The following is a 12,973-nucleotide window of genomic DNA, read 5'->3' on the forward strand; positions in this document are numbered from 1 at the left end:
TTTTTATTGTGGTTTGTAGTAAAGTGAAAGACAAATCAAGCAAACAAGTTTTTTTGTGCGGGTTCAGGATGCTGTCTTCATTCCACATTAGAAACCGATTCTGGAACTTCTGTAATATTGCAATGTTTTTTGTTTATTTTTTTACGTTGAACACACAAATATATTTTCAAATATTAACAATTTGCTTAAACGTATACTTTCCAGTTATATAAAATACATATACAAAAAAAATAATTTGCCGAATTCACTGCAGTTGGCTGTAGAACAGATCTATACTACATTTTTCTACGAGTTATGTTAAACATTAAGTAGCAATGGTAATCCTTTATTTTTTCCATATACCTTCAAAACATATATTTTGGTCTTTAGTAGGATACACTCCCCAAAGTCTGCAATTTCAGTTGTTCATTTACAAGGACTTCAACATTTGTATAATTGTTACCTTTATATTTTGTCATATGTGTTTCTCAACTGTCATACTGCTTTTTGGATCCAAATTTTAATTTGGGAATTTCAATTTGATATATTTGTTTCGAAGATACATTTCTTCTGACATGCAAACATCTGTAATTGTAATGAAGCTGAACGATTAACATATTGATTTCCAAAAGGACAGTATTGTAGGATACTCAATTTGTGGGTGTTCCTTCTTAGGCAAATTAATTAGAGACACCCAAGTGTAAAATACCGAGAGAATAATTAATTTAAAGTAATCGGTGCAAGTACAGTTTGCACTTTTCATGTTAGATAAAGGTTAGAGTTGTCGAATAGCTTAAAGAAATAGAATGTATGTCATACAGAGCATATTGTTTAATAAACCACCAAACTCTAGCATGGTTAATAGTCTCCTCCAGTCTTTCCCCTATTGTGAAAAGTTGGTTCAGTGAAAGCTTGATTTGTCTGACACTTGTTGCTTCCACTTCTCTGTGTGAGAAAATGTTTGTATCAAGCTTAACTTACAAGTTAGCGTCACCATCCCTATTCTACTCTGGTTGACATTATACTAGGAGTTGCTCTGCGCACAGTTGCATCCCTTTAGAAAACAACTAGCTGGATACCCTGAGTCCTCCCCCACCCATCCACAATATCCAGTGTAATGAAAAAAAGACTATACTCACAGTCCAATAAACAATTAAATAAATGAGATACTCACCTTTTGAAGGATACTCCTGTCCCTAAGACAAGAGACTGCTCAAGACTGTTGGAGACATTGCACAATAATGTAATAGGCTGTCTTGGACCGTAAATTCCATGTTGAAAGGTTCCGCTTTTACCACAGTACATTTACAAGTGTATACAAGTCTGGACACTGGCTGGTATAGTCAGTGGCATCAGAAAGGTGTTCGAGGAGTGGGCATAGCCAGAGAGGGACATGCTCCCTACCGCTTTTCTAGCTAGTGAGTATATTTCTGTCTATAAATGGAGCCTTTAAATGGTGAATGTTTTCCAGGCCTCGTTCTTCATCCCACTGTCATGGCTGATATATTGATGTCAATAGAGGGATACGCTTTAGCATTTTAGTTGTCATTAGTCCAGACCCGCTTATAAACGAAGAGATAATATTGCACAAATAAATGTAACTCTGTGGATTTAATATAATACACTATTATTGGCATCCCGTATGATGACACTTCACATTTGATAACGCTATCAAGTCCATAAATATTCTTGCTTAGAACTTGTAATTAATTATTGGTGGGGCCTTAGCAAGAAGATGATACCCTGGCCTTGGTGCGATGAATCGAAAAGCTAGGAAGATTTTTCAGATTTATTCGAGTTCTGCACCAAAATATTGATAGGTTTGAAAAAAATGATTGGGAATAAAGGGGAGAATTTAAGAGGTATCATGGGTGTAAGGTATGTACTAGAACTGGGCCTTAAATAACTTTTAGAACTAGTTACAATGTAAAACTGATCATATTGGCTGAGTTACACATGCAAGCTTTACTGGAAGATGGGTATGAGTGCAGCCACAGCCTCCATAGACTGGTGATGTTGGAAGACGTGTTAATTTTTAATAGGCCTGCAAGAAATAACAGCGATCCATTGTTTGTATTTATTAAATTTCAAGAACATGATCGAAATTGCTGGTATTGTTTTAAGTACACAATAAAGGTGGATTTTTGAACTACCAGTTTTTGTCCATGTTCACTATTGTATATGTACAAGTGTGTTTTATTTTTCCTGTTGCAGTATTTGTTTGAACATGTCTGAAAATACGTTTTTTTAATGTTACAATTACAGACCGTGGACATTCATAAAGAAAAAGTAGCTCGAAGGGAGATTGGCATCTTAACAACTAATAAGAACACTGCACGAACCCACAAAATCATAGCACCAGCAAACATGGAGCGCCCAGTCAGATACATTCGAAAACCCATAGACTACACAGTGCTGGATGACGTAGGCCATGGAGTGAAGGTAAACATTTTCCCTTATTTTTGGATGTGTATATTTTACTTGTACAACATTTTTCATGCTCTCTTATTTGATGTGCGCCAAATTGATAAGCCGCCACACTTTAGCTGATCAGTCACAAGTACAAACTGAGTGCACCGAGAGAGGTCTCGTTTGCAGTATGTTTAAATGTGTATGAACAGTGATCCTTTGACGCTGCAGTGTGTATCAGTAAGAAACCTGTGATTTGCAAACCCAGCTGACTGCTCACCACCAAACCTTTGGGTTGACTGTCGGTCATGGGGACAAATTATTTTTCACTGTGTGATTTGCTCATTGTAACTACCAAAAGTGTGTACCTCTTCATGGCCCTGTTCCATTTTATGCAATCTAGAAATATTGGTACAGTTCAGGATAATAAATACTTAGTTTCAGCATCAACACACTACCTCTTTGAAGGAGAAGAGGTTGCATTCTTGACCAGATCGCTGTTTGAAATAATTAGATATCTTAGCTAACTTAGCTTTCGTTGAATCCATTGTATTAACGTGTTATAGATTTTCACGAACCTATATTTGCCACCTGATGCTTTTTTCCTCACATACTTAACTGTGTAGTTTTCATCAAATTCTTGCACCTGTAACTATTCGGCAAGTGGATGCTAACAGCGTAGATAATTTTGCACAGAGTAACATATTCATAATATTAGGTTATTTGTAAGGTACCACCTAATGTCAAGTGATGCGTAAAGTGCTTGGACAGACAGATGCATTTTTGAAAATGGTAATGCTGGGGAATTATGATCAGGGGGGCGATTTCTGTTTATTTTGACAATTTGTTATTGGCTTTAGAAATGGTGCACATTGGCTCTGATTCTAATGCAGAGTACATAAAAGACCCATGAATAAAGTGACAGACCATTACCTAACAAGATCCAAATAGAAACACTGTTCCAGTACAGTAATTAAACTTCTTAACAAGATTACATTCACCATCCACTACAACAGTGCATCAGTGTTACCATGAGCATATCAGTGTGTGTCCCCCATATGCCACCCTCTCTCTGCAACCCTGTGAAAAAGTGAGCGCATCACACTTTACTCCCAGAGAGGGATATACTGCGGTCAAGTTTGGATATCAGCCATCTGAACCTCCTGAATAGGTCCAGTAGCATGGATTCCTAATATTGTAGGGTCTAGAGTTGCCAGAGTCCCATCTTCAGTTCTCTGGGCTGTACACTCTGCAGTGACCCAATGGGCACATCCTTCGTCCGAACTCAAAATGCTGGAGGCAGGCATGGACCTCATGACAAAGCTATTATAGGCTTTACCAGTAGCACTGAGCCTCCTTGACAAATTCGCTCATCTGCCTCACCCATGTTGAGATGTCATTAAGTTTATGCAAGCCAGGTCTGTCTCATAATTCTGCTAAAAAGCAAGCATAAGAACAACTTTTCCATAAGGAAGAGGATGTGGTTTAGAAGACATCTTTCCAAAATCCTAAATTCCAAGAGGGGGACTGGGAAGACCTTGATGCTGACTCTCCAGAAGAGGGATCTTGAAGACTTGATCACCTGATGCCCTTGCAGTGTAACATGCGCTCATCAAAAGAGCTGCAGACACCTATAGGGTGCAACTGAAAGAGGAGCAGACAGAGTCCAGTTTTCATCAGGAAAAGTTGATGCCATCTCTGTATTGTTACTGTTGCTGAACATCCGGAACCAAATGATAAAAGCGTTCTGAAAATCTACTTTCTCCAAGGAAGTGAGCCCCATGCCTCCTCCACCCCTCCCCCCTCGCGTCAAGACAAAAAAAATGTAAGCACTCCTCGCAAGACCTACCTTCATCAACGGTAATGAAGTGGCAGACTCCATTATTGTGGCAACAGTTAGAAAGAGGAGAAACGTCCCTCCGTCAATGGGTCCACCACCAGACCAGGAAAGTAAGAGGGTGGAAATAGTGGGCCAAAAAATAGAGAGAACAGCAGCCATGCAATGGAACTCCAGTGAACTCCTCAACTGTCATTGGAAGAAATCGAAGACCTCAAGCAGCAACTTCCAAAACAATACAGAAGAATGGAAAAAACCTTCTCCAGCATCTGCATGAAGTCAGCATTGTATGTGACAGACACTGCAGGTAGGTGCATGTGCACAGGCACCACCCTGAGGAGAAACGCATGGTTGCGAGTATCTGGTTGTTTCAGTGATTAGTAAGCCTTCCAAAGAGGACATATGTTTTGGCACTGCGGGGATGAGGCACTGTAACAAATAAAAAAGAAAACCGTGACTGCGAAGGAGTTAGGAGCTTTGGGGGTTGTTCAGAAGAAGGACCACACCCGGCGGGAAAACCTCATATAAAGGAAGTTTTCAATCAAGCGCCCCTCAAACATCCGTCACTCCGCAAAACATTTTGGATAGCACATCACCACTATGGCAGTGCCAGTCAATCCCACTCAAGCACTTTTGAGGCAGGGCATTAAGGAGAGGACCAGTGCCTAGGAGCACTGGGTCCACAGCAACATTAATTCTGCCGTAGGAAGTCCATAACACCAGTAGAAGCTGGAATTGAGGGATTCCTCTAGAAGTGGAGGGCATTCAGCTCAAAGAGATGCTGAATATTACAGAACATGGATACCGCTTAGAAATGTTATGACTGCTTCTGGGAATTCAACCAAGATCGAGGGGCCACACCAAGATAGAGCTAGCCAACTTGTTGCAAGCAGTGGATGAATGAAGAACTTCTGTTAAAGCAATCAATAGAAAAGGTGCCAAGGAGGGATTGACCAAGGGGTATTCTCCATCTAGTACTTGGTACTAATGCCAGGTCCTAGACTAACATTTATTCTGCAACTATGCAATGCTGGGTGGAATGCTTCATTGTGATTTCGAAGCACAAACAAAAGTATGTTTCTTGTTGCAAAATCTTGAGGGCCAAAATTCAGTAGCAAAGGATGCAAAGCAAAAACCTTCCCATGTACTTTTGATATGCTTTTTCGAAAGGGCAAAATTCTCTGGGAACAGCTTGCATCTTTTTCTGCTGCCAAAACCTCAGCAAAACTAATAAACCTGAATACAATAAAGTGCAGCAAAAACAATCATGTGCCGCATAATCTACTTTTTTTGTGCCACAAAATATCCAAATTCATGCTGCAATTGCCTGGGGGTCAGGCTAGACACTTTGTAAACTCTTGGTACTGGTGTTACCGCAGAAGGCAATACTTTCAACTGATAGCAAGACCACACTCCAAGAGGTCATACCTTTCCTGAAAAAAGGAAGACTCCTTGACCATCATTGCCCAAAGGACGCTTACCTACATGTTCTGATGAACAACAGGCCCACACGGTTTCTCAGATGTGCAGTGGACAAGGTATGCTATCAGTTGAAAGTATTGCCTTCTGCGGTAACACCAGTACCAAGAGTTTACAAAGTGTCTAGCCTGACCCCCAGGCAATTGCAGCATGAATTTGGATATTTTGTGGCACAAAAAAAGTAGATTATGCGGCACATGATTGTTTTTGCTGCACTTTATTGTATTCAGGTTTATTAGTTTTGCTGAGGTTTTGGCAGCAGAAAAAGATGCAAGCTGTTCCCAGAGAATTTTGCCCTTTCGAAAAAGCATATCAAAAGTACATGGGAAGGTTTTTGCTTTGCATCCTTTGCTACTGAATTTTGGCCCTCAAGATTTTGCAACAAGAAACATACTTTTGTTTGTGCTTCGAAATCACAATGAAGCATTCCAACCAGCATTGCATTAAATTAAATGTCAGAAACCTTATATGGCTGGGATCAGTCTATGGGACTCAACTTAGTTGACTCCCACCACTGGTTCTATGCATCAGCCACCTACCTTAACAGACTCTACAGAAAGCCCAGGAGCCCATCTCCCTCTGGAAATTATCCGCTACTTTGGTCAGGCACAGGACACCTGCATGCCACCTCTGGGCAGGTAAAAGTGACAAAATAAGAGCACACCACAGAGATGGGAGGAATGGGGTGCAAGGCTCATATATTTCCAACAGGTAGACAGAAGAATGAGCTACTAAGTGGGAGGAAGAGAGGAATGTAGACAGCCGCAAGAGAGGTGCAGATAAGGTGAAAGAGAGGTCAGCAGCAGCCCTTAATAGAATGGCTGAACTAGGGTGAAACTGCTTGATGATTCGAACCTTAAGGTAGCACCACTGTGAAAGTAAATTCCCTTTCCACTTCTTTTCTCCATTTAGGCCCATCCTGCATTCTTTTAAAAAACATTTTTGGGGGGGGGGAAACCTTTATTTGAGAAAATAGATACATACAAATACGGGCCTACAACCCGGGGGCCGGCCACAGAGCAAAACTGGAAAGCACCATCATCAATTAAAGGCACAGAGTGGTTAGACGATATTACCCAGCGCAAGTCAGTATTATCAGCTAACTAGAACCACTCGACACAGGATTAGAGGAGGTTATTTTTATATATTTAAAGAGTAAAGGATCGGTCGTATAGATAGCAACCTGGAGTACATGGCGGGCAATAATCCAACTGTGTCGTTGCAGTAATCAGAAAGGTCCATAGCATGCAAAACATAGGTCCGCTTATAATTCCTCAATGGTAGTGTCCACGCCCAACCACATGTACCCAGAGACTAACTGAACAGCAATTCTGCAGTAATAAAAACCCATCAGAGAAACAGGCTGCAATCACTATACATCCCAACCCCAGAAATAAGAAAACGAGGAAACCAAAGAAGAAAAGAAGTAGGGGGACTCCACGTTATTGTACCCGCCCCTCAACGATAATGGCAAGCAATAATATAAATAGCGAACGTGCTTGGGGGCGGAGCAATAAATCAGGAGAAACAGTGCCATGAGTATCATGTGTCGTAAAATACCTATTCCTCCCCTCACAGTAACTCACCCCACGGGGTTACAAACAGTCGTGGAGACCCAAGGAAAGGATACAAAAGAGCCATAGAAACAAAGAACTACCTAATAGACCCTACTCCACTCATCCCACCCTGCATCCCTGCAGAAGGCTACGGCCTACCCCCCCCCAGCAGCGTGCCTGTCGCCCTAATAATGAACCCGAAATATAGAAAAAGAGAATATAGGGAAACGGAAAAGGAAAGGGAGAAAGAAAAAAAAAAAGGGGCCTGGTGATAGGAACCATTAGCATATGATACGGCCCCCGCCCACTTATGCTGTGAGTAATGCCCAAAACGAAACTGGCAAGTGTTCAGCCACACGCAAATACGAAGGAATCAACAAAGTATCACAATGTAAGGCAGTCCATAACTCCATATACCAATCAGTAGTCCTCCGAAAAGAACCGGGTTCATCCTAGTCCCTTCTTGGCCATCGTCGCTATGTACGTAGATCCAGTGGGCATAGGACATGGCGATGAAGAGAGGCCATGGAAAAGTTGCTGGAGTATCAACGGAGACAGCCAATAGGACCCCCTCTCACGTGGGCAATGCAGATACTGTTCACAGCAGCCGTGTATACCAATGTCGATGAACTCCAGCGGTTCCACCCGTTCATGAGTAGGACCATCGCCACCTCAGCCAGGAAGCGGGGAACAATCAACGACCGCACCGGACCCATCCGCGTCCTCAAAAGCTGGCCCGGGAGGAATGGCGGCCATTACTTCCCTCTGCATGCAGGAATCCCGGACCAAGGTCGACCTCCAGGACCTCAAAGCTTGCAGGACGTCGCCCACCGTGGGTTCAAGCTCACCAGTACAGGCCCAGGAGGAGTGCAAGGGCAAGAAATCGGCATCCCGGGACCCTGCACGCAACATGGCAGCAGTCGCCATTTTGCGACAATTACGCCGTCTCTCCGGAATCGTCTCCAAGGGTGAGCTCAACAGCAGAACCCCGGCGGGACCCCCCTCAAGCGCACAAGCAGCACCCACAGCGCTGAAATAGTGGTCACAAGGGAGGGGGACCCGCCGGTGACATCGCTTCACCAAAGTCCCTCTTCGCCACCAAGTGAAGGAGCCCGGTACGGCCGGACGGCAACAAAGGGGGGAGCCACCAGACACGGCGTCCCCAACCCACAACTTGCTGCACACCACCTCTGGAGCACCGGACGAGTGTCCCAGGCGCGAGTGTCCGGGCTCTGCGCACATCGGCATCTTCCGGCCGGCCCCAGACCTCCACCCGAGGCCGCCGCCGACACCATCTCGCCGGCAACTCGCTAAGGGCGAGGCCCCGGTCTCAGCCCCGGGAAGGCCGCACTTTCCGGGAGGGCACCGCTGTGGATCCACCGAACACCGGACCCACCGGATGGATGGTAAGTTACTGCAAAGCTCTGCATATAAGTTGTTGTCCGTTTTGGGCAGGATAATCGACAGGATATTAGATTTCAGGCAGGTAGGGCGGCGGAGCCGAGCTAACGTGCGGCCATCTCGTTGTCGAGCTTGGATCCTCCCCCTCCTGCATTCTTGACGTTCAATTCCACTGATAACATTCCTCAGTTTTTTCTGAATGATAGTGATTATGGCCATCTTGGCTGGCCTTTGAAGACTAAACTAAGAAGAATACATCTCCTTTAAGCAAATACCCGAAATCTAACACCAACCCTGACAACAAGGACACTGTTCTCTTATTGGTTTCCCCATGCCTGCCTGATGTAAATAGAGCACAGAATGCCAAACATAACCCATACTTCCTTCCATTATCTAATGGGAATGTCTCCCCCTCCTTGTGCTGGCACAGATCTGGTGGGAAGATATACAGGTTCTCTGTAACTCCAGTTGGGGCTAGGCTAAGGTTCTCTAACAGGTGCCACATTATCATGTAGGGCTGCACATCATATGCTTTCCTTTCTTCTACTTACTAGCCTTGGCTCAGACTTTGGGGAAGAGCAGTTCTGCATTTAGTAAGGTATTTTGAACATTATTTCGGAGATGTTTCGGAGCAAGTGTTTCTTGCTTCTCCTTTTGCATCCTGACTTAATCCCAACAGCTATGAACAACACATTCACACTACATTATCAGCATAATACTGTCTGTTTGTTTTTCCATTAGTGACAAAACCTGTTGATGGAGGAGATCCCATCCTCAAACATCCTTTTTGCATGGTGCCTGCAGTGAGCCTGTGTTTGGTTCGAAGGCCAACATCTTCTGAGCTCTCAATTTTCCCGTTTCAATGCAAAAGTATCTCATCTAAACTTGTTTCTTTGAATACTGGTAATTGTAGTGCTGTGTGTGTGATGTGATAATTAGGATTGCAAGTAACACAAAAAATGGACTGAAAAAATGTGTCTGGATTGTTGAGCATTTCAAACTACTCTCTACGACACACTTCAGGAACTGTTTTGAGCATGAGCTTTTTATGCAGTAGCGAATTTAATTTTTAGGTTTTACCTGCACAGCGCCTGAAAATCCTCTTCCATTGAAAAACAAACATCTTAAAAAGGGCTTAGAGGCTGCCCATTACTTACCATTTATCTGGCTCCCATGTGTCTCCTATGTCACTTTCGTTTTTTAGCTCCCAATTGTTTACTGTCTTCGCCTTGGTCAACCTCCTAGGCCTCGAGCCTTCTTCCTGCCGTGAAGATCAGCTTGGGTTATAACAGGTCTGGGTATTGGCATTACGAGCCACATACGAACATTTGCCCCTGACATCATTGACCCATTTTATTATCTTCTTCTGAACATCACCTGTATCTAAACATAATTTGCCCATGACATTATCTGGCCCCTACCCATAACCTGCCTCTAGTGTGACCTCGCTATTGTCTGACCTGTGCCTTGGCCCCAGACCCCTGTGCATCATCTGTATCTGAACTTTGTGCCTCTACCATCGAAACCCATAACATCACAGGTCTCGACCCATGGAATTTTTTGCCCCTAGACCTCTCCTCCACCCTCCCCCGATCTCAGTTTTTTTTAAACTCACCTGCTCGCTTTTGTTCTTTTGAAACCTACTCTCCGCCCTCCTCCCACTCTCCTTAACCCACCCATCCTCTTCCTTTGTTTCTAAACCCCTGCCTCCTTTAGCTATCCTGTTATTTCTTACCCGCCTCCCCTTTTGCACCCTCCGACCCCCATCCACTCTGTTGTGTTTCCCACCCTCCTCCTGTGTGTCCCACACCCTTCAGGCTGTGTTCAAATTTTGCACTGCACCGTCAGCTGCTGTGCACCATGTCTCAAAGTAAACAAAAATAAAAAAGAAAGGGCACTATCACGGGTCAGTGCTAGCCACGTCATAGTGCTTTACGTTTTTTTCCCTTAAGAAATGTTGCACACCAGCTCGCACTGCTGTGAAACGTGTAAAAGCCATAGACCTAGCCAAAAGATTTTGAATAGGGAAAACCCTTTGCAATGCTTGTTTTGTTTGAATCTGCCATAGAAAGGCAAGAGCATCTTAGACATTTCTTATGCATATAGTGAACAACAATAATTTATATAGGCTGATTTAGGTTCTCTGTACGTACACATAAAGAAAAATAGACCAAGGTCTTTTGAAGTTGTTTTAAAGAAATATGAACACCACTGGCCTTTACATTTGAAATGCTGGCATACAAACGATCACAGACATACATAATGAAGGCAGAAGAGCCACCCAGGCTGATTAGTCTGCCCGTTTCTCCATGATGCGTATCGTTCTTCAGCTTTGTTTTACTTGCTCTACAGTTACCGGACTGTTTGCCATGATAACTTTAAAATCTGTGTCCATGTCCTTGCTCCACATCACTCCAAATGACCCGAGTTTAATTACATTGTTCAGATTTGATCTAAATAAAATCCCTTGTCACACTTAGTTCTATTTTTTCTCTTCATGCATTATGTACGGAACATGACTAGAAAATAGACATTACATTTCCCAATTAATATATAAACTGAACCTGGATGTGTACAGGTGTTTTACTGTATGCATCTTGCCCTACTGGGTCATGGAGGTTAGCAGTGCACATAAAAAAAGAAATGCCCTTCTCTGTCTCCCTTGAGCGGCTGTGACCGCAGGGAGGAGTAGTGTGGGGAGGCGTCTTGGTAGCACCTCCATATCAGCAAGGGGAGAAGCCTTGTTGTGTATCCTGATGAATGCAACCAGTCCAGAGTTCGACTGGTGCGTTCTTGAAAGTCTGAAGGCGACACTCATGACGTGCTTACGTAGGACAAGTACAGCCAATAGCCTGGAAGCAGCATTTTTTAAAGTGAAACCGAATCCACAATGGCAAACTACTTTTATTGCTGTAGTTTTATCAGAACGTGCGAACATAACGCTTTTTTAGCAAATTTTGCACAAAAATCGCAATTTACGAAACTCTTACAAAGGCTAAACATGTATCCCTATCTTGATGATTGGTTGGTAATGGTCAGCTAGTGGGCGCTATGCCTGGCGAGCATGTGGAAAGTGGTTTTAACATTTCACAAGCTGGGAATCATTGTGAAGCTACAACAATCCTTCCAAATCCCAGAAAAAGAAAGCTATTACTGGGGGCAGCACTACATTAGAGGGAGGCCAAAGTGTTTCCTGTTCTAAAGAGAGTCCTGGCATTGACAGACCCAACACTCCTTTACCACGAAGTACAAACTCTGACAGTGGAGACAGTGGTTAAGTTAATGGGCGCGGTGGCATCCTGCATGCCACTTATTCTGCAGGCCAGGTTACACATGCGGCCACATCAGGATTGGCTCCATAACCAATAGTCACAGGCAAACAGGAGCTAGGAATATCTAGTGGATGTCACAGAGCAGGAGAGCAAGAGGTGCCAGAGAGGGAGAGAAAGAGATACAATGGAGGAACATGAAGAACATTGCAATTGACCGACTTTTCAAACCACATATTTGGCTCGGTGACCATCCCTGCAGATTCCTCCCACACCGGGGTAAAAAGTGCACATGGTCAAATTTATCTTCAGGGGCTACTGGCATCCAGAGGACCCAGTAAAACAAACCTATTTGTTGGAATTGAAGACATTTTTGTTAGCCCTCAAAGTCTTTTGCACACAGGTCAAGGGGAAAGTGATACACATGCTGCAATTACTATATCCTGTCTCCACAAACCAGGAGGAATAGGGTCATACGCCTTGCATATTAGTCCAGATTATATAGAAATGGGCCATTCATAGGAACATAACCCTAATAGCCATAAACTTATCAGAAGTTCAAAACTTAAAAGTAGTCAGACTAAACAGACAAACCGGTTCATCACAGGAGTGGAAGCTTAAACAAGATATAAGGGCAAAGGTCTTTCTAGAGTAGGTATGCTGAGACTAAACATCTTTGGATCACAATAAAATGCAAAAGGCCAAAGTTGTGTGTCCCAGCACCTACACCATCCGTCACAAGGGAATTCCTTATATAGAAACTGGTCTGTGCATTCGCTTTTCCTCCAATCTCACTGGTAACACTAATGCTAATAAAGCGTAAACAATCACACATGACACTAATATTGATAGCGGCTCAATGGACCAGTCAGATGTGGTTCTTCGAAAATGTGGAAATGGCACAGGGCAAGACGATGAGGCTACCAGCCCATCAGGACTTGCTAACAAGACAAAAGGGTCAGGTGTGCCACTAGAAACCAGCCACACTCAGCCTAGCAACATGGCTCCTGAAGACGTAGAGTTTGGCCGCCTAGATCTCTTCC

General features: G+C 43.5%; 1 protein-coding gene across 36 annotated transcripts in view; it reads left to right on the top strand.

Moving 5' to 3' along the window:
- ABI1 (abl interactor 1) overlaps positions 1-12,973 on the top strand; it is a 391,827-nt gene that overhangs the window by 182,137 nt on the left and 196,717 nt on the right. For all 36 annotated transcript variants that reach the window (XM_086941617.1, XM_086941621.1, XM_086941633.1 and 33 more), the window contains exon 3: positions 2,245-2,421. In XM_086941617.1, coding sequence (XP_086797743.1) covers positions 2,245-2,421 — 177 coding nt within the window. The remainder of the gene's footprint in view (positions 1-2,244; positions 2,422-12,973) is intronic.

This window comes from Lissotriton vulgaris, chromosome 10 (genome assembly GCF_964263255.1).
Source record: "Lissotriton vulgaris chromosome 10, aLisVul1.2, whole genome shotgun sequence".
Classification (NCBI taxonomy): domain Eukaryota; kingdom Metazoa; phylum Chordata; class Amphibia; order Caudata; family Salamandridae; genus Lissotriton; species Lissotriton vulgaris.